At 38.7% G+C, this 24196-nt stretch overlaps 1 protein-coding gene and 1 pseudogene across 1 annotated transcript; both read left to right on the top strand.

The window, feature by feature from the left end:
- The first annotated feature begins 778 nt into the window (after positions 1 to 778).
- Positions 779 to 1710, top strand: LOC131395025 (olfactory receptor 4D9-like). Its single transcript, XM_058526796.1, is given in 2 exon segments — positions 779 to 1349; positions 1352 to 1710. Coding segments are annotated over 2 exon segments (930 nt in total).
- An 8292-nt stretch (positions 1711 to 10002) lies between these two features.
- Positions 10003 to 17103, top strand: LOC131395306 (olfactory receptor 4D10-like; annotated as a pseudogene).
- Positions 17104 to 24196: the final 7093 nt, after the last annotated feature.

Here is a 24196-nt window from a genome sequence, read left to right as displayed (position 1 = left end):
TGTCACCAATCCTCTTCTTTTTACTGAGGAAGATTGGCTCTGGGCTAACATCTGTGCCCATCTTCCTCCACTTTACATGGGACTCCACCGCAGCATGGCTTGACAAGTGGCACGTAGGTGGGCGCCCAGACCCGAATCCCGGGTCGCGGCAGCGGAGCACATGCACCCAAACACTATGCCACCAGGCCAGCAGCTCTTATAATAATTTTAATTTGCATTTCTCTGATAATTAATGAAGTTGAATTAGTATTTGAATATTCTCTTTTGTAAAGTTTGGTTTGTGTCTTTTGCCATTTTCTAGTTTGGTTGTCTACTTCTTTTTACTGATTTTTAGAATTCTTATATATTTTGGATGTGATCTCTTAGCATTATGTATGGTAAATATCCTCCCATTTGTGAGTTATCTTTTAGTTCTCATAATGGTAATTTTGGGGAACAAAAAATCTTCCTGTCAAATTTATGCTTATTATTTATTACTTTGTGTCATATTTTATAGCAAAAATACAATGGAATAGATTCACAGACCTGTCAACAGGGTTTCAGTGGCCACAGTGATAGAACATACCTGTTTGAAGGACTGAGTCAAAGCCTGGGTCATCTTCCACATAATGATGGCATACAGAATAGCAGGCACAGTACTTGCATAGAAAAGAACTTCTACCCCAGGAGAACACCAAAACTCAAGTGACAAAAAAGATGATAGTAGATTTCATAACCCATTCTTTAACTGCACTGTTATTTCTTCCAGAGATATACTTGAAAAAGGATCAGTGACCCAATGGATCAGGGAAATTATACCAGAGTGAAAGAATTTGTTTTCCTGGGAATTACCCAGTCTCGAAAGCTGAGCTCAGTCTTATTTGTCTTCCTGTTTTTGGTGTACGTGACAACTCTGATGAGAAACCTCCTCATCATGGTTACAGTTACCTGGGAATCTCACCTTCACACTCCCGTGTACTTCCTGCTCTGCAATCAATCTTTTCTTAACATCTGCTTTTCCTCCATCACATTACCTAAGGTCCTAGCTGATCATCTGTTAGAGACAAAAACCATCTCCTTCAATCGCTGTGTCACTCAAATGTTCTTCTTCCATCTTCTCAGAGGAGCAGATATTTTTTCTCTCTCTGTGATGGCCTTTGATCACCACATAGCCATCTCAAAACCACTCCATTATATGACTATCATGAGTATGGGACGATGCACTAGCCTGGTTGTGGCCTCCTGGATGGGGGGCTTTGTACACTCCATTGTGCAGATTTTCCTGTTGCTGCCCCTCCCCTTCTGTGGACCTAATGTTCTTCACATTTTCTGTTGTGATGTCCCCCAAGTCCTCAAACTCACCTGCACTGACACCTTCTGGAGCTCCTGATGATTTCCAATAACGAATTAGACAGTGGGTTTATAGTTATCTTTCTCCTCGTATCTTGCACAGTCATCTTGATGATGATAAGATCTCACACTGGAGAGGGAAGGAGCAAAGCCATCTCCACCTGCACCTCACACATCACTGTGGTCACCCTGATCTTTGTGCCCTGCATCTCTGTCTATGCCCAGCCCTTCACTGCCCTCCCCACAGATAACGTCATGTCTGTCACCCTCGCTGTCCTCTCCTCTTTGCTCAATCCTATGATCTGCACCTTGAGAAATCAGAAAATGAAATCAGCCATGAGGAAACTAAGGAAACGACTAGGTCATTCAGAAAGAATTTAAATTCTATGAGGATGAGTTAACACTACAATTTAATGACAAATATTAAGAGTCAGTTTCTCAAAATGGGAAGAGATTATTTTAATGCCAAAAGCAAACTGGCATCTATGGAGACCTTGGAGGTCCAAAAGAGGTTGGTCCTCTCAGATGTACTGGGGACCTGTGTGTGATGCTATTTAAGGTGAGACCCATTCACGTCTTCCACTACCCACTTTCAATTATTCATCCCACAAATATTTACAGAGCACATATTATGTACCTGACAGTGGTAGGATTCAGACTGCTGCAGAAAGATTAATAGTAGTCACTGTCCTACATGCATAATCCAAGATGCTTTAGTGATGATATTAACAAAGTGCTGTGGAAACATTCTAGGCACTTTACTTGAGAGCTTCAGAAGACATTTGACAGTGAGTAGACCTCTCAAAGGGGAAAAAGGCAGAGAATGACAACCCAAGCAAAGAAATCAGTATGTGCAGAGGAAGAGACCGGTGTAACAGTGAGCTATGTTGGTGCAACAGTGAGCTTATTGTAGCCGCGAAGTAGTGCACTCCTGGAGTCAATACCAGTATTTGACATTTAAAAGGAAAGGTCAGAAAGAAGAACTCCATTTGTCGTCCACTGAGCAATGAAAATGTGCGATTTCCACCGGGGAGAGAGGATCCCCAAATCACTCCAAGACCATGGTTTCCTCGTGGGCAGAAGGAGGTAATGCTGTGAGTGGCAGTGTTCACGAAGAAATAACACTCATGGATAGAGGCTGTGGACAGCTCACCTGGATTTATGGAAGTCTTCAGCAAAGACAGATGCTAAGCACTCCCATGGGAAGCAACTGACTTCTCATTATATAGCAGGATGATCCCATCACAGGCTGGACAGGCCCAAATTTCTCCTTGTTTCTGTGTTTTGTTTTTTTGCGGGGGCAGGAGCTTCCAGCTTTGTTAACAAACAATTGACATACAACATTGTGTGAGTTTAAGGTGTACAGAATGTTGATTTGATAAACTTATAAATTACAATATGATTGCCCCCATAACGTTAGCTAACACCTCCGTCACATCACATCACATCACATCACATCACATCACATCACATAATGACAATTTCTTTTTTGTAGTTCTCATTGTTTCTGCACTTGGAGATCTCACACCTTGTTTATACTTCCCATTCAATACATTAGAAAGTAAAGAAAGGGTAATAAAATGCAAGAAGATTTAATGAGTGAATCTGAGAATTTGCTAGTCTCTGTGAAACGAAAGGAATGAGAATGGTGCTAGAGGAAGTCTTCTCTAGCAATCCAGCTGGAATTCTGTTGGGAACTACTGACTTTACTGTACAATGTCTCCCATTAGGATAAAGCTGAAGCCATAGAAGCTGGCACTCATGTATTAATAAGACATATCAATGCTGTGACAAGAATGTCCAAATTGAGGTAGTTAAATACAGTATAAGTTAATTTCCTGCTCATGTCACAGGCCAATCCTAATCTTCAGACCCATCTGTTCCATGCAGTCGCCTAGAGAAATATGCTTCTATTTCTTCCATCTTGGGCTCCACCTCTCTCTAGATCCTCAGAATCCTCTCCATTCATCCAGAAAATGGAGAAAAGGAGAGAAGATTAATAATAATGGGGAGCAGGGGGTGGTCACGGGCCAGTCCTGAAAGTAGTGTGCATCACTTTGGACCACATTCCACTGGCCAGCTCTTAGTCATATGGCCCGTTAACTCCAAGGGAGTCTGGAGAATGTAATCCTGCTCTGTCCCCAGAAAAAAACATGAGAACATGCAAAAAGATGACCTCTAACAATCTCTCCCAAATATATGACTCATTACTAAGAAATCACTATTGGATTAGCTTACAAGGACTAAGATTTTGCCTCTAAACAGATTCTCTTAATACATACAAATGTTTGCTGGAAGTACTACTGAACCCTTGGAATGCACAGAGAACCAACCTGAAATTAAGGAGATATGGGGAAAGGAAATTTAATTGAAAGTAACGGAAAGGTAATCAAGTTAAGTCTGGGGGCTAGGATGATAGTGGACTAAAAGGTTAGGTTCCAAAACATAGAACACTGGAGGAGAGTACCCAAAGAAGACTGGTCAAGAAGACAACCCTCACTCATGCTCTTACTTTCTATGAGCTATTTGTCAACCAACATTTATTAATGCAGAAGCTCCTGGAGAGATGAGAGTCATCTTCTTTGTGGATTGTTCCTTCATGTGTTCAATTTTATGCCCATCACTCAAAAATTTTCTGAATAATTTTCTAGTGTTAGACATACATCTCTAAACATTTAAATTAAATAAAGGCATACATTTGTCTTGGGCTGGATCCACCTGCAGACCAAAAGACTATTTATTGCCTGGCTCTATCTTTCCTCTGCCATCACTGTTCTTCAGATCCTCCCTAGTTTTCACAATGTTGCCCTATTTTTTTACATCTCTGTTGACTTGCTCTTGAGCAAAACCTTTGTGACTGAAAAGAATATTAAGTAAACAAAGCTCTGTACAATCAGAGTTTATGTTCCCAAGTTTAGAAGCCTACAAATGACAAAATCCAGCAAAAGCTGCCCAGGAAGCTGCCTTGGACTCTTTGCACATGCAAAACCACCTGATCAAACACACTGAGAAAAAGTGATGGAATCAGGAGAACACCATCAAATTTACTTCTCTTTCAACATGCCACCAAATAATTATTTGGATTAATCTATATTTTTCTGCAGGTGGAGATCTTATCTTAGGGAACTATTAGATATTAAACTGATTCTAGCTTCTCCTACACAGATCACATATACTTGGTCCTACCATCTGTGATTTTTCTATATAAGGAAAGTTTATTTTAAACTCCTACTCTATTTTTCATAAGCAAATAAATGTATCTGTATACACAAACTGGCTAGTTTGGGAGTGATCCTGCCATTCTGGACTTCTTTGAGAAATTCAGAGAAAGTTCAGGTTGTTTCAGCTTAATTTCTAAGACCCTAGGATAGTCAGCACCACAGGAACTATCCTTAAGTGTGCATGAAATTTCAGTCACAAAACACTACCCCAGAGGGCTCTGCAGAGTATTCTTGTTGTTGTTGTTGTTGTTGTTGTTGTGTGAATTGTCTTTCAAGCATGAAAGAGAATGTTGTCAACATACCTCTTATTCAATAAAGCAGACTATTAGTTTAGTGTTGTATTATTAATCTATTGCTGCATTACACATTAAACCAAAAGTTAGTGGCTTAAAACAACACACATTTCTTAAGTCACAGTTTGTGTCATTTGAGAACCAGACAAGGCTTAGACAGGTCTTCTGCTTCGAGGTCTCTTCGAAGCCTATCATCAAGATGTCAGCTGGGAGTTGCAGTCTCATCTGAGGGTTCAACTGGGGAAGGATCCACTTCCAAGTTCATTCACATGATTGTTGGTCAGAATTACAAGATATTGGACCGAGGGCTCAGTTCCTTACTGGCTATTGGCCGGAGGCCATCCTCAGGTCCTATCCTTATGGGCCTCTCCAACATGGCAGCTTACTTCATCAAAGTGAACAATCAAGCATAGAGAGTGTGTCAGCAATATAGAACCCACAGCTTTTTGTATCCTCATCTTGGAAGTTAAATCCTATCACTTTTGCTGTATTCTCTTCATTAGAACCAAGTCACTAAGTCCAGTCTACACACAAAAGGAGGGACTTGCACAAAAGTCTGAATATCAGGGCAGGGACTGACAAGCTCTAGAAGTCATCTATTGCAAACAATCATTGCAAATTATGCGACAAACTTAAAAGTAATTTATTTAGGAAGGGTAGAGAAGAACAAAAAACAATGGAGATGTGAGTAAGGCTGAGTGTCAGAGGTAATCCAGAGATACTGAGCCTTTGTCATAAGGAGAGTGACAGTGTCAGGTAGAGAAAGGGAAGTATTTAGTTCATAATAACAATAATCAAATCGATTTTAGACATTTTAAGTTGGAGGTGTGCAATATGTCCAAGTGAGACTATCCATAAATCTATGGTGAGACAAGGTCAAAAATGACATTGGGAATGAGACAATGGGGAAAATGGAATACTTTGCTTTTAGGATCTCTGGAACCATAGGGCCTAGAACATGGTAGGTGCTCAGTAAATATTTCACAATTATATACTTGATGAATGAACGGTAGGAACACGTGTTTTGTCTGCTCATATCTCTTCTTCATGTGATCTGTTTAATGGAAAACCAGAGAAAATGCATTTATTTAATAATGCCTCAGATTATGTATCTTAATAGGACAGCAAGAAAACCATCTGTCTAGACAGAAAATGAAATGGGCTGAATCACTGGGTGCTCTATTCATTTCACTCAGTTCCTACGTCCAAGGGAGACAGATGTCTGTTTGTCCCCTATGAGCCCTTCAACCAAACATATCTGGGCTCTAAGCACAGAGTCCATGAGGATTCACCTTCTCCTCTAAATTAGGAGAATTTCAAAACCAAAACTTGCATGCGTGCACACATCTTCCAGTGCATGTTTGACTTCTTAATAACATTCAAGAGCGCTTTATCCCAATAGGAAATTTTGGCAATTCAAGTTCAACATTTACAACAAAAAATAGTCCCTTTGGCGATTCTTCTATCGGTGCTAGGGCTGAAAGGCAGGTACTCATGGCAGGGGTACCGTGGAGCAGCGTGGTAGGACCATGCACAGACAATTAACTATAGCAGGATGGCACAGACACAAAAGATCAGCAACCTGGAACACTGGTACGGAGAAGGAACACTGGCAGGAAGTTAAGAAGATAGAACATAGTCCTTGAACAGCAATTGACAGCAGGCAGGGCTCAAATGTGAAACGTAACAGAAGTTCTTGGGTGTCCAGACAATGGGGTAAAGGATAGCACTGCAGTGTCCAGACATGCAGTAGGCATCGCGGACATCCATCTCAACATAGCAGGGATACAGCAGTTAGATCCCACTTCAATAATAGTTACCCTGTGACTGCTTATGAAGCATAAACTATGGACCAAACATTGTTTGTAAACATTCTTCTCTATCACTTCTGCTTTGTCTGCAACTTTGCACCTTCTTTTTAATCAACTCACCTATAAAATACACTGACACAACTCCCCACAACCATTCAGTATGTGTAAAGAATCTTAGCTTTCAAGGATCTCTATTGCCTTTCATTTCCTGTGAATCTGTCAGAATCGGATGTGACCTCGGACTTATACGGTCTGATTATCTAAAGCCCTAATGTGTAACTAACGCAATGGCAAGAATCTGGAACTACCTTTCCTACTGTTCATATCGCTGCCTCAAGCATAAGCTAGTTTGACTAGCTGAAAAAGAAAAAGCTATATCCAACCCAATAAACACTTATTTGTCCTATGTGCACTTCTTTATCATTTCTCTTACCACTGTGTATTAAAATATCCAAAAAAACTTCAAACTTGTAGATATAATTCTCCTTTATATTCCCAGTGTCTAGAAAACACCTGCCCTGTAAGAGCTATAAAGAAGTGTTGGTTGAATGTGTGAAATGGAAGGAAGTGAATGTCTGTAAGGAAATGACACTAAATTCTACTTAATCTTGGTTTTCAGTATTAAAACTGACTCTATTTCCTGAACACATACTTCTTCATGGAGGACAAGGAAATGTAATTGATGGAAGCAGAGTGTCTGTGATCTTATACTCCAGATCTTAACATCTGTCTGTGTCTTTATGAGATCAGCAAATCAAGTGTTGGATCTAACAACGTTTATTGATACCCATGTACACAATAGAATAGAAACATCCCAGGACAAATGAGCGTTTCGCAATATTCATGGCAAATCAATGTACAAATTCTTTCAATCAGAGTTTCAATAAACCTGTGCTCTGAGTACATCCAGAAAGACACTTGGGATTCCTGGTAATCGTATACAGGAGGATGGGATTTATTTCCTCTCCCCTCTTTCTGGAGCATGGAACCTAGGAAAACTGAGTAAGTAAACACATTCATTGAAATGTAACTATAGGCTAATAATTACAATAATGATAATTATAATACAGGACCACATAACCTTATTATAATTTATTGGGAACAGATAGATTTGGAAATTTAGAATTTCTGGATTTTCAAAAGATAAAAGAGTACATGTATCGTATATTACATCATTTCTGCAATGGGGAGCATGTGATACCCAAACACTTTAATACTTCGACAGGAAAATGTACGAATATCTCTACTAAGTGCAATTGATAAAAACTATGCATGGCCTCATATTAATTCAGATCAAATTTTGCCACAAAATTAATTCAGGTCAGATCAGATTTTACTACCAAATGGCTCTCTGAAAACCTTCCAGCACTCAGAATTTGGAGATTTCAGAATGGCTGGCAACAAAAACAGAAACTAAATAAGAGGGAGTTGTAGTAAGCAGAATAATTCCCTCACAAAGATAGTCAGATCCTAATCCCCAGAGTCTGTGTGTATCCTAGGTTAAATGGCAAAGGAAATTAAAGTTGCAGATAAAATTAAGGTTGCTAATGAGCTGACCTTTACATAGCACGATTATCCTGGATTATACGGGTGGTCCCAATCTGATCACAAGGCTCCTGAAGAGTGGAAGAGATACACAGAAGAGGAGGTCAGAGTAATGCAATGTAAAGAGCACTGGAATTGACATGGTTGGCTTTAAAGATGGAAGGGTCCACCAGCCAAGGAATGTGGCCAGCCTCCAGAAGTTAGAAAAAGCAAGAAAATAGATTCTGCCCTAGAACCTCCAGAAAGGAAGGCAGCCTGCTGACAGGCTGATTTTAGCTCAATGAGACCCAAATCAGACTTCTGACCTACAGAATTGTAGGATGATAAATTCATGTTGTTTTAAGCCACTAAGTGTGTGGTAATTCTGTTACAGCAGTTATAGGAAACTAATACAAGGGTAGTGCTTCCATTGGAGATGAAGAGCATGTAGGAGCTGAAAGGGGAAAGGAAGAAGATGGATACAAGGAAAAGGGGCCTGCGGTGGGAGGGGGCCCAACCAAGGAAGGGTGGCCCCATGCTTCTCCCAAGAGCCTAGGAATGAGCACCAGACCCACACGCAAATCTCAAGTACAAGGACGATGGGCTAGAGAAGCCAGTCCCAAGCTGTCACCACTTTATGAACTCTGTAGAGGATGGAATAGACATTTGAATCTGAAGTAAAGGTCTAATTTAATACTCTCTGAAATTCCACATGTAATTGATTAACAGTAAGACCATTTGCTACCAAGTGAACTGCCCCTACACCTATGAAAAGAGACCCAGAGTTGGAGGTTCAAGTATCTTGTATAACAACTATACTTACCATATTTGAATTGAATATGTCAACCACTATAAAGTGCATTTGCCACTCCAATAACAGCTAAGTAGTAAAAATGAAGCACTACCCTATTACATGTACTCATAGATTGTAAGACACATCTTAATTTCAGGGACATTAAAATGTAAAAGAAAGAAAAGTTCATCTTAGAACTTAAGAAATTCAGTATTTAAAAATACAGTCCTGTGCCGCATAACGTTTTGATCAATGACTGACAACATATACGACAATGGCCCCATAAGATTAGTACCGTATAGCCTATGTATACAGGAGACTACAGCATCTAAGTTTGTGGAACTACACTCTAGGATGTTCACACAATGAGGAAAACGCATAACAGGGCATTTCTCAGAACACATCTCTGTTGTTAAGGACCGCATGATTGTACGAGGTAATTAGTCCCTGTCACACACACACACAAACACACACACTCACACACAAAGACTTTTCCAAAGAAAGACAGATAAAAAGCAGACAGGTTTTACTTTGTCAATGACGTCTTTTAGGAACACATAAGACTGCCATCAACTCACTAGTGCAAAACAGATTTTTTATAATCAAATTCTGATCATCGATAGCACATTACATTTTTAATGAGCGGTTCATCAGTTTCATGGTATTAAAAGGTAGTCTGAAACTCCTAGATTTACTCGCTTTAGGGGACCAAAGATGCTACTGCTACAGTTCCTCAAGTTGGAAGCCATGAAGATACTTATCTTATGGGAACCTGATAAGATACTCCCTAGAAATCCTCCTTTTGTTCCCAAAAGATCTGGACAGAGTCAAGAGTTATACTTTTCTGGTTGAACGAATAAACAAATGAACTCTATGGACTTGCAGCCTACCAAGAGAAAGAAGTAAAGACTCAGTGCATTGTGTTGTACTTTCAAAAATTCACAAGATGGAAGAGAACATATAATTTTCATGGAAAATATAGGTTACCAAAATTGACTAAAGGAAACAGAACAAATCTTAATAGATCAATGATGGTAGATGAATTGAAAAGGTTGTCAAAAATTGACCCTTTGAAAAGGCGTTATGCCCAAACTGTTTTGTGAGTGATTTCCAATAAATATTTAAATATTTAAGGAGCCAGTAACTCCCAATTCTGTTATGAATTTTAGAAAGCTTCTTTCTATAAGGACTCATTCTATAAGGACAGCATAACCCTATCTGCAAACTAGATAACAACACCTAACATATCCAATAATTTCACATATCTAACATATCTGTACACATCAATCGCATCTTCAACATAGATGTCAACTTCTTATGAAACATTAGCAAATTACAAAGCAAGGAGTTAAAACAATGACAAATAATCATCAAGTAAGGTTTATTCCAGAAATTCAAAGGGAAATGTTAATGCAATTCACTGACATAACAGATTAAGAGGACAAACAATGGGATTATCTCAGTGATGCAGAAAATATTCAATACAATTCAACCCACATCCTTGGGCAACAAAACATCTAAAAGTCAGGAACTGAAGAAAAACTAATAAAAAATTGAAAATAATAAAAGAATTCAACTAGATGAACACGTACAAAATCAAATTACATACAGCTTTGGTTTCCTGTAAATCACCAATACCCATGGAGAAAACGTACTAGAGCTATTTCAGGCAATATGAAAGACCACATATCACAAAATAAAGTCCTGATTTAAACATGCACACACACATTAGAAGTGCTTCTAGCAGGGCTGGCCCCGTGGCTTAGCGGTTAAGTGTATGCGCTCCGCTGCTGGTGGCCCGGGTTCGGATCCCTGGCGCGCACCGACGCACTGCTTCTCCTGCCATACTGAGGCCGCGTCCCACATACAACAACTAGAAGGATGTGCAGCTATGACATACAACTATCTACTGGGGCTTTGGGGGAAAAATAAATAAATAAAAATTCACAAAAAAAAAAAAGAAGTGTTTCTAACAAAGATTCACTTAAATGAATGTCAGGACTCTCATGTCAGGAAAAGAAGGGAAAGGCTCAAGACCACAAATGGATAAAAAGCAGGAAACCACAGAATTGAATACTCCTCCATCACTGAAAGGGTTAACTAGAAAAATATCCACAAACCAGCAAAGAAGATAACAATAAAATTATCTACTTCAGCATGGGCTTTGAGTATAATCTCTTCTGAGAATTCAAAACCCTGACACAAGTTTGGGATTCAAATTTGTAATGCCCACATAGAATGGGATGCTCCGAAGTGAAAAATTAACTGAGTGATGCAGGGTTAGTAAGGTCATATGATGCCTGGAAGAAACAAATATTAGCCCTCTCTGAAGGAATGCACAAGACAGACAAATGACCCACAGGTACATGAAAATGTGCTCAACATCACTAAGCATCAGAAAAATGCAAAATCAAAACAATAGTGAGATCTCAATTCACACTTCTTAGAATGGCTAACATCAAAAGATAAGAGACAACAAGTGTTGGCGAGGATATGGAGAAAAAGAAACCCTTGTGTACTGTTGGTAAAAATATAAATTGGTAGTTCTATCCTTGATTTTTTGAGGAATCTCCATACTGTTTTCCATAGTGGCTGCACCAGTTTGCACTCCCACCAGCAATGTATGAGAGTTCCCTTCTCTCCACATCCTCTCCAACACATGTTGTTTCCTGTCTTGTTAATTATAGCCATTCTGACGGGCGTGAGGTGATATCTCATTGTAGTTTTGATTTGCATTTGCCTGATAGTTAGTGATTTTGAACATCTTTTCATGTGTCTGTTGGCCATCTGTATGATCCAGCTATTCCACTGTTGGGTATTTATCCAAAGAACCTGAAAACACCAATTTGCAAAGGTACATGCACCCCTGTGTTCATTGCAGCGTTATTCACAATAGCCAAGACTTGGAAGCAACCTAAGTGCCCATCAAGGGACGAATGGATAAAGAAGATGTGGTATATATACACAATGGAATACTACTCAGCCATAAGAAACAATGAAATCCAGCCATTTGTGACAACGTGGATGGACATTGAGGGTATAATGCAAAGTGAAATAAGTCAGAGGGAGAAGGCCAAATACCGTATGATTTCCTTCATTAAGTAGTAGATAATAACAACAATAAACAAACACATAGGGACAGAGATTGGATTGGTGGTTACCAGAGGGGAAGGGGGGAGGGAGGAGGGTGAAAGGGATAATTCGGTACATGTGTGTGGTGATGGGTTGTAATTAGTATTTTGGTGGTGAACATGATGTAATCTATGCAGAAATAGAAGTACAATGATGTACACCTGAAACTTTTACAATGTTATAAACAAATGTTACTGCAATAAACAAAAAATTAAAAAATAAAATAAAATAAAATAAAATAAAGAGAGGATCCTCAAAGGATTTGCACTAAAAAAAATATATATATATATATATATATATATATAAATTGGTACAGCCACTATGGAAAACAGTATAGAGGTTCCTCAAAATATTAAAAATAGGACTACTATAAGATCCAGAAATCTCATCTCTGGATATTTATCCAAAGGAAATGAAATTAAGATCTTGAAAAAGTATCAGCACTCCCATGTTTGTTGCAGCATTATTCACAGTATACAAGATATGAAAACAATTTAAGTGTCCATCAACGGATGAAGGGATAAAGAAGATGTGATATATATATATACGTAATGGAATATCATAAGTTGAAAAAAAAAAAAAAAAAAGAAAATCCTGCCATTTGTGACAACATGGAGGGACCTTGAAGGCATTATGATAAATGATATAAGTCAGACAAAGACAAATGCTGTATGATCTCATATATATGTGGAATCTAAAAATCTGAACTCATAGAAACAGAGTAGAACGAATGGTGGTTGCCAGGTGCTGGGGGTGGGAGAAATGGGGAGATATTAGTCAAGGGGTACAAACTCCTAGTTATAAGATGAATAAGTTTTGGGGATCTAATGTACAGCATGGTGATTATAGTTAACAATACTGTAGCAATACTTGAAAGTTGCTAAGAGAGTCCATCTTAAATGATCTCACCACAAAAAAGAATTGGTAATTATGTGAAGTGATGAAGGTGTTAGCTCAGACTAAGATGATAATCGTTTTGCAGTGTATAAATATATTGAATCAACACGTTATATACTTTAAACATACACAATAATAAATGTCAATTATATCTCAATAAAGCTAGGGGGAAAAATTATCCATCTGAAACACACAACTTGTCTCATGCAGGTTTTTTTTTATTTTTTGTTTATTACTGTAACATTGGTTTATAACTTTATAAATTTCAGGTGTACATCATTATACTTCAGTTTCTTGTCTCATGCAGTTTTTAATCTGTGTAGACTAGTTTAATGTACTAAAAAAAATGTAAAACCAACTAAATAGAACCCATTAGCATTTTGCAAACAGTGAAAGTGCATTCTACGTAAGATCAAAACATTCAATAAGTTGGATTAATCTTAAATAATACTATAATTTTGCAGACCGCTTTACTAGCATACTTATCTACCTGTATCCAATTTGAGAGATTCATATGAGTAGAGTGTTGGTAAACAGGAAAAACGTGTATTCCCTAAACATCATGTAATTCATGTTTCTCTACGCATGGAGACTTAAAGCAACATCATGACACTGTAACCATTCTGCCTGTAATTAGAAACCGGACTGGTAGCAAAGGATTTGAGGTGCAGTTCTCTTCTAGTTTTTTGGCAATATAATTGAAACTTATTTATATATAGTGACCTGTGATGCTTACAAGCCATGAAAATTAGACCCTTGTAGTCTCTTGGGCACAGCATGCGGCATGTTTTAACAAACTTCTAATTGAGCTATGGATAAGCAGATGGATTTCCTCTCCTGCCTCTAATAATTTGGATGGCAATCAAAATGTGTCCGTCTGTGTGTGTATGTGTGTCTACAATTGTGCATGTGTTAGTAACTTCTTAATAGCTCTCACTGAAACTTCATCATCCACAGCAGAATCAGACACTGACTTCCACTTCCTTGTCCAATATTATTCCCTTTGCAATTCTTATATTAAGGCCAAGGCTGAGGGATTTACACATAAGAAAGGGACACAGCAGAAGTTCATAGAGATGTGATTCTCTGAATCTGCCCTTACTCTCCTGAAAGGGGAATAAAGACGCTAAGATATTTAGTCTTCCAAAGGGCTCTACCTTCAGAAACAGAATTTTCAAGAATTAATGTCACCAGTGTTCTGTTCTGCTCTGTACCTAATAACACAAAATTTGAAGTTGGAGTTTCAAGATCAAAGGAATTAGGTAAAGATAGTAAACACTTAGCTAAGGTTAAGGTTATGCACAGTGAAATTGAGATGTCGTTATTGATTATGTATACATAGTTTGACTTTGATATTTTCCAGGTGTATTAAATGCTTCAGAGCTAAGATGATCTTCTCAGTGACGGAAACAACAAAGGTGGATGTTAACTATTGGGAGGAGAGATGATGTGTTAAGAGGAATTCAGAAATGTGGTCCATTCAGTGTGAGAGAAGTCATCATGCATTTATTGTGATCCTTTGAGTTGCCTATTGGTTAAGCAGCCTCATACTCGGATCAATGTAAGTCAAGTTTCCAGAGCCCCTTTCTGCCAAATACTTATCTTCAGACAGACTTTATCAGACATTCTTGTTATACAAAATTACCCTATACATATAAGATTGAAGGGGGGAAAACTACTGTTTCTTTCACCCTATTTTCATCTCTTCCTTCCCTTCAGTCAAACATAGATTCATAATATATTCCATGAGAAAAACAAGAATAACGTTAATACTTTCTAAAGGATGGTGGTGAAAATTAAATAAATCAACTTTTCATAACTCTTCACAAATAGTAAACTCTCAAAAAATAGTAGCATTTTTTACTGTTAGAAATCATATCTCCTTTCTTATGTCTTATCCCCCCCCATATCTACCTCTAATTTTCTCATGACACATTTCACATTTTATAATTATATTCATCAGTTTATACAAATCATCCACTTCTGATAGGCTGCAAACACTTTGACAATGTGGTCCAACTTATCCATATACATTTGAAGATTGCAATAAGTGTTCACTAGCTATGTATAAGGTGGAACAAATAATAATCATAAAATTTCCTGGGAATGATCAATAACAGCCTATGAAAAATGGGCATTTTTCTAGTGATACCAACATCTCTCCCTGCTGCGGGATCCCTCTACTCTCTTAGCTTTGATCCACAAAGGGAAAGAGGCAGAGGAGAGTGTGCTTGATGCAGTATGGACCACCTCTCAGAAGAGGGTCACTATCTTTATTCTCTCAGCCATACTCAAGCAAGGATCACATCACTTATGCAAGATGAATAAGCCCCAAAGAATTACTGTACAACATCTATGGCTATACTGTATTGTGTGCTTAAAAGTTTATTAAGAGAGTAGCTCTCGTGTTTAAGTGTTTTATCACAATAAAAGAAATTAATGCTATTCTTTGGGATTTGGTTTGGATTTACATGTTGTTTCAATCTGTTTATCAATCATAAATTTTATATATTTTAAAATAATTATTAAGCAAATAATCTGATTAGAATAAACTAATCACAATAATGAATTACCTACATGGAATAATCTGCAATTTTAAGAAATTCGACATACAAAAGCCAAGAACAGAGAAACTGACTAATGACACAGCAACGTTGCAATAAGAAACAGAATGAAATCCTTTCTTTTGCAAGACAAGACCCTCTTGAAGTCAACAGGATATTTGCTGATATGAATATGAAACTTGTAGAATATGAGTCTACAATGGCTGGAACCATGTCTTACTTATCTTTGTATTTAATACTTCAGACAGTTCCTGGCACTCAATAAATGTGGGAGAAATAATAATAAAGCTTAGAAACTAAAATAAATTAATTACATAAAATATGCAATGTAAACATCACTAAACATCAATGCTTGTTCTTTTCAAAAATGGTTTTATAGGAAAAGAATTACTGAATGACTTTGCATGTGATAATTTGATTTGATCACAAAATCGATTGCAATCTTAAAATTTGCACAACTCAACAAATTGCAAGCACCACAGCCATATGAGGAACATTCTGAATTGTACTGCTAGTTCTTAGAAAGAAATAAAACAACTAGTCAAGTATTTTCATATGACGTAGCTTGAAACAAAAGAGAGAGAAAGAAGATGATGCAGTGGAGCAGAAAAACTGCACCAGGGTAAAAGAATTTATTTTCCTTGGCCTAACCCAGAATCAAGAGCTGGAACTTGGTCTTATTTCTTTTCCTACTGTGGGTGTATGTGACAACTCTGCTTGGAAACCTCCTCGTCATGGTCACTGTGACCTGTGAGTCTTGCCTTCACACCCCCATGTATTTTTTGCTGAATAATTTATCTATTGCCGATATCTCCTTTTCCTCCGTCACAGCTCCCAAGGTTCTGGTGGACCTTCTGTCACAGAGAAAGACCATCTCCTTCAATGGCTGCTTCACCCAGATGTTTTTCTTCCACCTTAATGGGGGGGGGGGTGGATGCATGTTCTTTGTCGGTGATGGCATTAGATCGGTATGTGGCCATCTCCAAGCCCCTGCACTATGTGACCATGATGAGTAAGGGGCGATGCACTGGCCTCATTGTGGCCTCCTGGGTGGGGGGCTTTGTCCACTCCATCGTGCAGATTTCCTTGCTGGTGCCCCTCCCCTTCTGTGGACCCAACGTTCTTGACACCTTCTACTGTGGTGTCCCACAGGACCTCAAACTCGCCTGCACAGACATTGTGATGCTTGAGCTCCTGACGATTTCCAATAGTGGACTGCTCGCCACACTGTAGTTTCTCTTCCTCCTTGTGTCCTACACAGTCATCCTAATGATGCTGAGGTCTCAGGCAGGGGAGGGCAGGAGGAAAGCCATCTCCACCTGCACCTCACACATCACTGTGGTCACCCTGCACTTTGTGCCCTGCATCTACGTCTATGCCCGGCCCTTCACTGCCCTCCCCAGGGATAAGGCCATCTCCATCACCTTCACTGTCACATCCCCTCTGCTGAACCCCTTGATCTACACTCTGAGGAACCAGGAGATGAAGTCAGCCATGAGGAGACTGAAGAGAAGATTAGTGCCTTCTGACAAGGTATAGACTAGTCTTTGAAAATGACTTTGAAAATGTTTGTCCATCAAATAAACTGCATTGACTAAAGGATTTCTAAATAATTTTTATATTTCTACTAGATACACATGACTTTAAATAATTCTGATCAGCATGAAATAATAATGTAAAATGATGTGTTTGATGTTACGAAAGAAAGTAGAGAAATCAAATTGTTAGCTGGAGAGATGGATATTGCCTTTGCAATATAGCCTTGGAAGAAATAAAGAAAACAACATCGAAATACACTCAGAAAATTTTATTACATTGGCTTTGTTGTGGGGTTTTGTTTTTCAGCTCTACTGTGGTGTAATTGACAAATAAAAAGAGTATATGTTTAAGATGTACAACTTGATGTTTTGATATACATAAAAATGGGTTAAGGTGGGATCTCTCTCTGTTATTTCTTACAACTGCATGGGAATCTATGATTGTCTAAATAAAATTATCCATAAGAAAAAGCAAAACAATATATACTCAGACATTCCACTACATTCCTGTTACCAGAAAGGGAGCTGAAACACACATTAGAAAATAATAATTAGAAGTATAAAATATAATAATTAGAAAATAATGCAGCTTGGGCATTGGATTCTAAATGGTCTTTCATGAAGTAATCACATTTTAATGAAGGAAACACATTTAAATTAAGTTCCTCCTCTGATTCTATTATGTGAATAAATTAAACACCTATTACCTGAAGATTTTTCCACCTAAAGCCCACACTCCAGTGGTTGAGGCAGGTGCTTTGAAGTTAGCACAGCTTGAGTTAGAATATGGACCTCACCACCTGTGAGTTCTGTGACCTCATGCTTGATCCTAACCCTAACCTTCCTCTGAACCCCAGGCCCGCTGGCCACCCCTCCTCTGCTTTCCCTCTGCACCTTGAGCTTAGCTCGAGCACAGCACTCAGGACACAGTTTCAAATTCCCTGTCCTTCTTCTTCCTATCTCCCCCAGCATGACTCTGCTTTATTTATTGTGTCCCCACACCTGGCACATCAAGTAGAACATAGAAAACACTCATAGAAATTGTTGAATTAAAAAACTCAGTGAATGAATATCGCCTCTCACTCCTTTCTGCTCCTCAAATCATTAGAAAATATGGCTTAGAAAACAATTGAATTATTATTATTCTCTGTTAACACGACTTCCCCAAAATAACAGAAACCTATGAAGCTGCTTCAGAGAATGCATATACATTCAAAAAGTTTTTCAGGGAGTGGAAAACACGATTCGATATATCACCGTGGCTTTTATTTGTTTACTTATTATGTTATTTACAGCTGCTGGGAGTTGTTTTCTTCCTCTCCTTTCTGGAGGTAGATCCAAGATCTTAAAGTAATGAGACTAGAAAAATGTTTATGTTGCAAATGAGTAGAAATCTCAGTCCACAAATCAGACATGCAAAGGTCCTGAGGTGGGGATGTGCTCAGAGCATCCAAAAAACAGCAAGGAAACCTTTGTCAGTAGAGGAGGAAGCAAGTAGGAGAGAGGCAGCAGTTGAGGTCAGAGAGATAATGAAGCCATGGGACCAGGTCTTCAGGACGTTTTAGACCATTGTGAGGATTTTGATTTTCACACGAAATAAGATGGGATGCATTTGGAGGGCTTTGAAGAGCAGAACAGTGATGCATGTTTTCACAGAATTGCAGGGGCTACTGTTACGAATAGGCTTAAGAGGAGTAAGGACAAAAAGAGGGAGACCAATTAAGAGGCTCCTGCAATAGTCCCATGAAAGAAATAATGAAGACATGACTTAGGGCAGTAACGGTGGAGGTGGCGAGAATTTTGAAAACTTTGAATGTCGAGCACGTGGGAATTGCTGATGGATCCAGTGTGGACTTCCTGGCTACATGCGTATCCTGTGAGAACTCCATCATCCACTTTGTTCATTAGCCCATTGAGAGCTCCTTCACTCTCGCCTCCATAACCCCTTCAGGTCCAATGGTTCCTTCCAATATCTGTGTGTCACACTTCAGGAATCACCCTGCATGGGTGAAACTGCCTAAGGAAGTTGTTCAGATCCCTAAGAATAGACGTTTATTTCCCAGTAGAAAAACTACTAAGAGGACACATCATGGGTAAGGTGAAATTCTGACTAAATCAACCTCACAGGATTCTTGCTGAAGGCAGCTCAGGGTGATCAGATACCACTTGGGCAATAGTGGAGGATGAGGAAGGAGCCAATTCCATATCGTGGGTGATCAATACGGAGAGTTAGGCATTCTGGCTAAACTGACTCAGCAGGATTTTGGCTAAAATTGCACAAAACAGAGACAACACGGAGGTCCAAATGTCGAGGCCTAGTTGAAAAGTTCAGAGGAGGCTGACTAGAGTTTGGTCAAGGAGAGATTCTCTGTCACTGCTAGAAAATTTTAGACTCTAGACAAAATGCGTGTTTCTAAGCATATGTGCCTGAGTCATATCTTAATTACTCCCACTGAAACCACCTCACCATCAGCAGAATTTTTCCACAGCCACATCCAACTCTATTCCCTCTGATAATTCTCACATTAGTCCTGCAATTAAGGAATTGCTAAATCTGATGGAGCACTGTGAATCAGTGAGAAAGGGCCAAGAAAATATTACTCCCTGAGTCTTCCCTTTTCCACATAAAGAAAGAAGAGATGCCACTGAAATCACTGAACTTCAAAGGGCTACTTAACAGAATTTTCTGGAGCAACATGATTCCCAAGGTTCGTGTGAATGTCATTTAAGATGTTGGTGAAGAAGGTTGGAGATTTTAGGTAAGAAATATAACTCTATGTGAGTGTGAATACCTATGGTGTCTGGGTGTCTATGCACAAGAGTGAGAAAACAGGAGTGAGAAAAATGGAAATCTAAATGTAATTGTTAATATTCATAAATACACTTTGACTAAAAATAGTGTAATAGGTACACGAGATGCTGTGTTCCAGGGTGAAACTTCAGCAGAAGACAGCAGAGGTAAGAAACACAAACAAAGAGGATATTGTAAAATACAGTCAAAGAAATGAGTTCAGTTTGGGAATTGGAGAAAAGGCAGCTCTTTTTGCCTAGGATTCCTTGAATTGCACAAAGAAGAGATGATTCCTAGGCTTATTTTCTGCAGATGGATCTCCTCAGACTGAAATCTACAGAGGTATTTCTTATGCTAAATTTAAAACTAGAGAGAAAAGAAAATAATTCAAACCTTCAAAAAGTTGAAATAACAGTACAATGAATACCTACATTCCCCTCCTTAGATTTACCAAAAAATAAAAATTATATAGCAATGATTTTCTTTCCTATCTTTCCACGTCTATATGTTTGTATCCTTTCTTTCCAGCCAAACTTCCCACTCACAAGAAATTTTTGTATATTCAAGTGGTCCCCTGAAGCCAGACTTCCCTTTCTCTCCATTCCCATAGGGCCCAAACATAAATGCCACCTCCTGCATGTAGGTTTCTCTGAGCCTCTTGGTGAGAAATCATCCTTTTCTCACACACAGCTCATCTGTCTTTACAGGGTCCCCAACACTCTCATATTACTATTAGATTTCAATTGCTTTTCCACTGGTTATGGATTATATTCCTTTCTCTCAATAAACTAGACCTCTGCCTATTTTCTATATATATTTGCTGAATAATTAGGTGGATTAAAAATAGTAGAACGATGGAGCAGAGGGTAGAGCATGGTGTCTGAATTACCAAAGGTAGTTTGTGAACATGGGACCTATCCCTGTCTGACAAACAGGCCTGACATGGGGTCTGAAGTACTGTCTACCTTCTGCCTTCCTGTGTAGACCACAGTCTATTACTTACAGGGGGGTCCCTGAGGAAGGCTTTCCTAACTAAGTTGTACCTCCTCAATATCTCCAGTAACTATATTAAGTCGATGTTTTCTGCTGATCATTTGCTCTCTCTAAACTAGTCAGAATTGATAGCACAGCTACCATTTACATCAACACACTCCATTTCCTGATGAGCCTCCAGTGTTAAGATTACCCAACACAGTACTAATCATAACAGATGACCAGCTATGTCTGCTGAGACTCTGCATATCTTAATTCACCTAATCCTCATGACTTCCCTGGGAGGTGGGTATTATTATAATCCCCATTCCATAGACCAAGAAGTGGAGACTCCAAGCGGTTTCTCATTCACTGAAATCACACAGTGACAAAGCCAGGACTTGAGCCCAGATGGCTCTCACTGCAGAGACCATGCACTGGATTCTCTGGTCTGCTAAGACGATGTCAGATAAGAAGCCAAACCAAGCAAGTGTTCTCCTTACTATCATACACTGTCACCACCCTCTGAGCCACTCTCATGGACACTGAAAGAAAAATATCTCATATTTCCCCTGAAATACTTTGTCCTGATGAAGTTGTTTAGAAATACATGTTCTGGGGCCAGCCCAGTGGCGCAAGCGGTTGGGTGCACCCGCTCCTCTTCAGCTGCCTGGGGTTCGCAGGTTCGGATCCTGGGCGTGCACCAACACACTGCCTGTCAAGCCATGCTATGGTGGCGTCCCGTATAAAGTAGAGGAAGATGGGCACAGATGTTAGCTCAGGGCCAATCTTCCTCAGCAAAAAAAAAAAAAAAGAGGAGGCTTGGCATCGGATGTTAGCTCAGGGCTGATCTTCCTCACAAAAAGAAAAACAAAAGGAATACATGTTCTGAGAAATGTACACTTCCTCTAAAACAGTGTCAGTACATTTAAAGAATCTGTGTGTCTCAGACAGTTACTAACCCGGACTGTTTCTTTAAGGTGACGTGTGTATAAACACGTGTATTATTGATTAGGCAATGCTCTAAGTATTGATGCATTGGCATAGATTAATTCATTTAATTCTCACAAAAATCACGTGAGGGAGATGCTATTGTTTCCAAATACTGATGCAGAGACTGAGGCCAAAGGGGTAAAGTACCTTCTCCTGTAGCATAACCAGTAAGTGCCCAGCTGGGACTTGAACAGGCTGTGTGATGCAAGAGACCCCCATGTATCTGCCTGTATACTGTGATATCTGTTGGAAGCGTTTTAAATTTTCCATGTTAAGTAGACTTTGGACAAAAATGTACACAGAGGAAAGAACACTTGAAAGGAAAGTGAGCTAGGTGAAAAGAAATGCCTTCATTTGACCTGGAAACAAACCCAAAAAGTGGGAGATAATGGACTATCACCTTTCTTTTGTTTCTGACTATGGTAAGAAAAAGGAGATAAACTGCAAGAACGAAATTAAGTTCCATTTCAAGGATTCACAAAAAACAAAAGAATTCAAAAGCAATAAGATTATATTGTAAGCATATGCTTAATATTTTAAAAACTAACAAACTTTTTCAAAAGTGGTTGCACCATTCTACATTCCCACCCGAGTTCCAATTCCTCTATATTTTTGTTGACTCTTGATATATCCATCTTCTTTATTTTGGCCATTCTAATAGTTGGGTACCAGTGTCATACGACTTTCATTTACATTTCCTCACTGATCAATGATGTTGAGCATCTTTCCATGTGTTTATTTGCTATCCCTATATCTTCCTGTTGAAGTGTCTGTTCAACCATTTGTCCCATTTTTTTTAATTGGGTTGTTTGTTTTCTTATTGATTTTAACAGTTACAGCCATTCCACTCCTAGGTACTTACCCAACAGAAATGAAAACGTATGTCCACACAAAGATCTGAACCCGAATGTTCACAGCAGCTTTGTGTGTAAAAACCCAAAACTAGAAACAACCCAAATGTTCATCAACAAGAGAATGAATAAGAAAAATTTTACACATCTATGCAATAAAAGGGAACAAAATATTGGTACACACAAAAGCATGGATTTATTTTGTGAGTGAGAGAAACTAGAGAAAAAGAAAACATGCATAGTAGAATTCCAATTCTAGAAAATTCTAGAAAATCCAACTAAGGGATAGTGACAGAAAGCAGATCAGTGGTTGCCTGAAGAAGGATGGCAGAAGGGACATATTACAAAAGGTCACAAGGGCACTTTTGGGGTGATAGATATGTTAACTCTCTTAAACATACTGATGATGTCATGTGTGTGTGCTTATGTCAAAACTTACTAAGTGTACACTTCAAATACATGAGTCTATTGTACGTCAATGATAGCACAATAAAAAAATAACTTTTAAGAAATAAATTTGACCAACGAACAGAAGAGAAGCTCTGAGTTGCCACTTTTCTTTCACAGCTAAGGGATTATTCAACATCCAGGGCTTTTGGTATCTAAAGTAGTTTTAAGCAAAGACAGACACAAAGAAATTCCCTTAAAGAAGAATAGAATAATAGAGAACAATTTCGTGGCTTTAAAATTTTCTAATTTTTCATTGCATTAAATCTGTGATTTAAAAAAGGGAAGAGTGCTTCTGTGGAATTCAGTCCAAAGAGAACCATTTCCTTTTTTTTTTTTTTTTTTATTGTGGTAACATTGGTTTATAACATTGTATATATTGCAGGTGTACATCATTATACCTCTATTTCTGCATAGGTTACATCACGTTCACCACCCAAAGACTAATTGCAATCCATCACCACACACATGTGCATAGTCATCCCTTTCGCCCTGCTCCCTCCCCCATTCCCCTTGGTAACCACCCATCCAATCTCAGAGAGAACCATTTTGCAGATAGGGGTTCTTAAATCTTTTAAATGGATCACCTAGTCTGGGGGAAAAAAAAGAAAAACCACGCTCCTATGGAACCTGAAAGGACCCCAGGCATACCATAGGCACTGCCTTTTCCACACACCAAACTGCCTCCATTTTTATATCCCTCCTGCCACAGCAGTCCATCTCTGAAAGTATAACATCTAGGTCTTCATCTTGGACACATAGAACTTGTATTCTGAGAACACAATTTTTATGCATTTTCTAAAATACTTATCATTCACAGATGAAAGAATAGTTAAAGGCATGCTTGTGTAATAACATGTCATTTTGGACATGTTACCAATAAACTCAGAACAGCTCTTCATGTGTTGATAACACCTCACTAGTATTCAGACCTAATACCTGACTCTGTAAACCTGAATCTATTAAGGGAGAGTAAACTCTTTCTGAAATAATACTTTTAATTTTTTCCAAGCTACACAAAAAAGAAGAAACATGATTCA

Source organism: Diceros bicornis, chromosome 31 (assembly GCF_020826845.1).
Source record: "Diceros bicornis minor isolate mBicDic1 chromosome 31, mDicBic1.mat.cur, whole genome shotgun sequence".
Classification (NCBI taxonomy): domain Eukaryota; kingdom Metazoa; phylum Chordata; class Mammalia; order Perissodactyla; family Rhinocerotidae; genus Diceros; species Diceros bicornis.
Note: the sequence above shows the minus strand (reverse complement) of the source record. Positions and strands in the feature narration are given on the sequence as shown.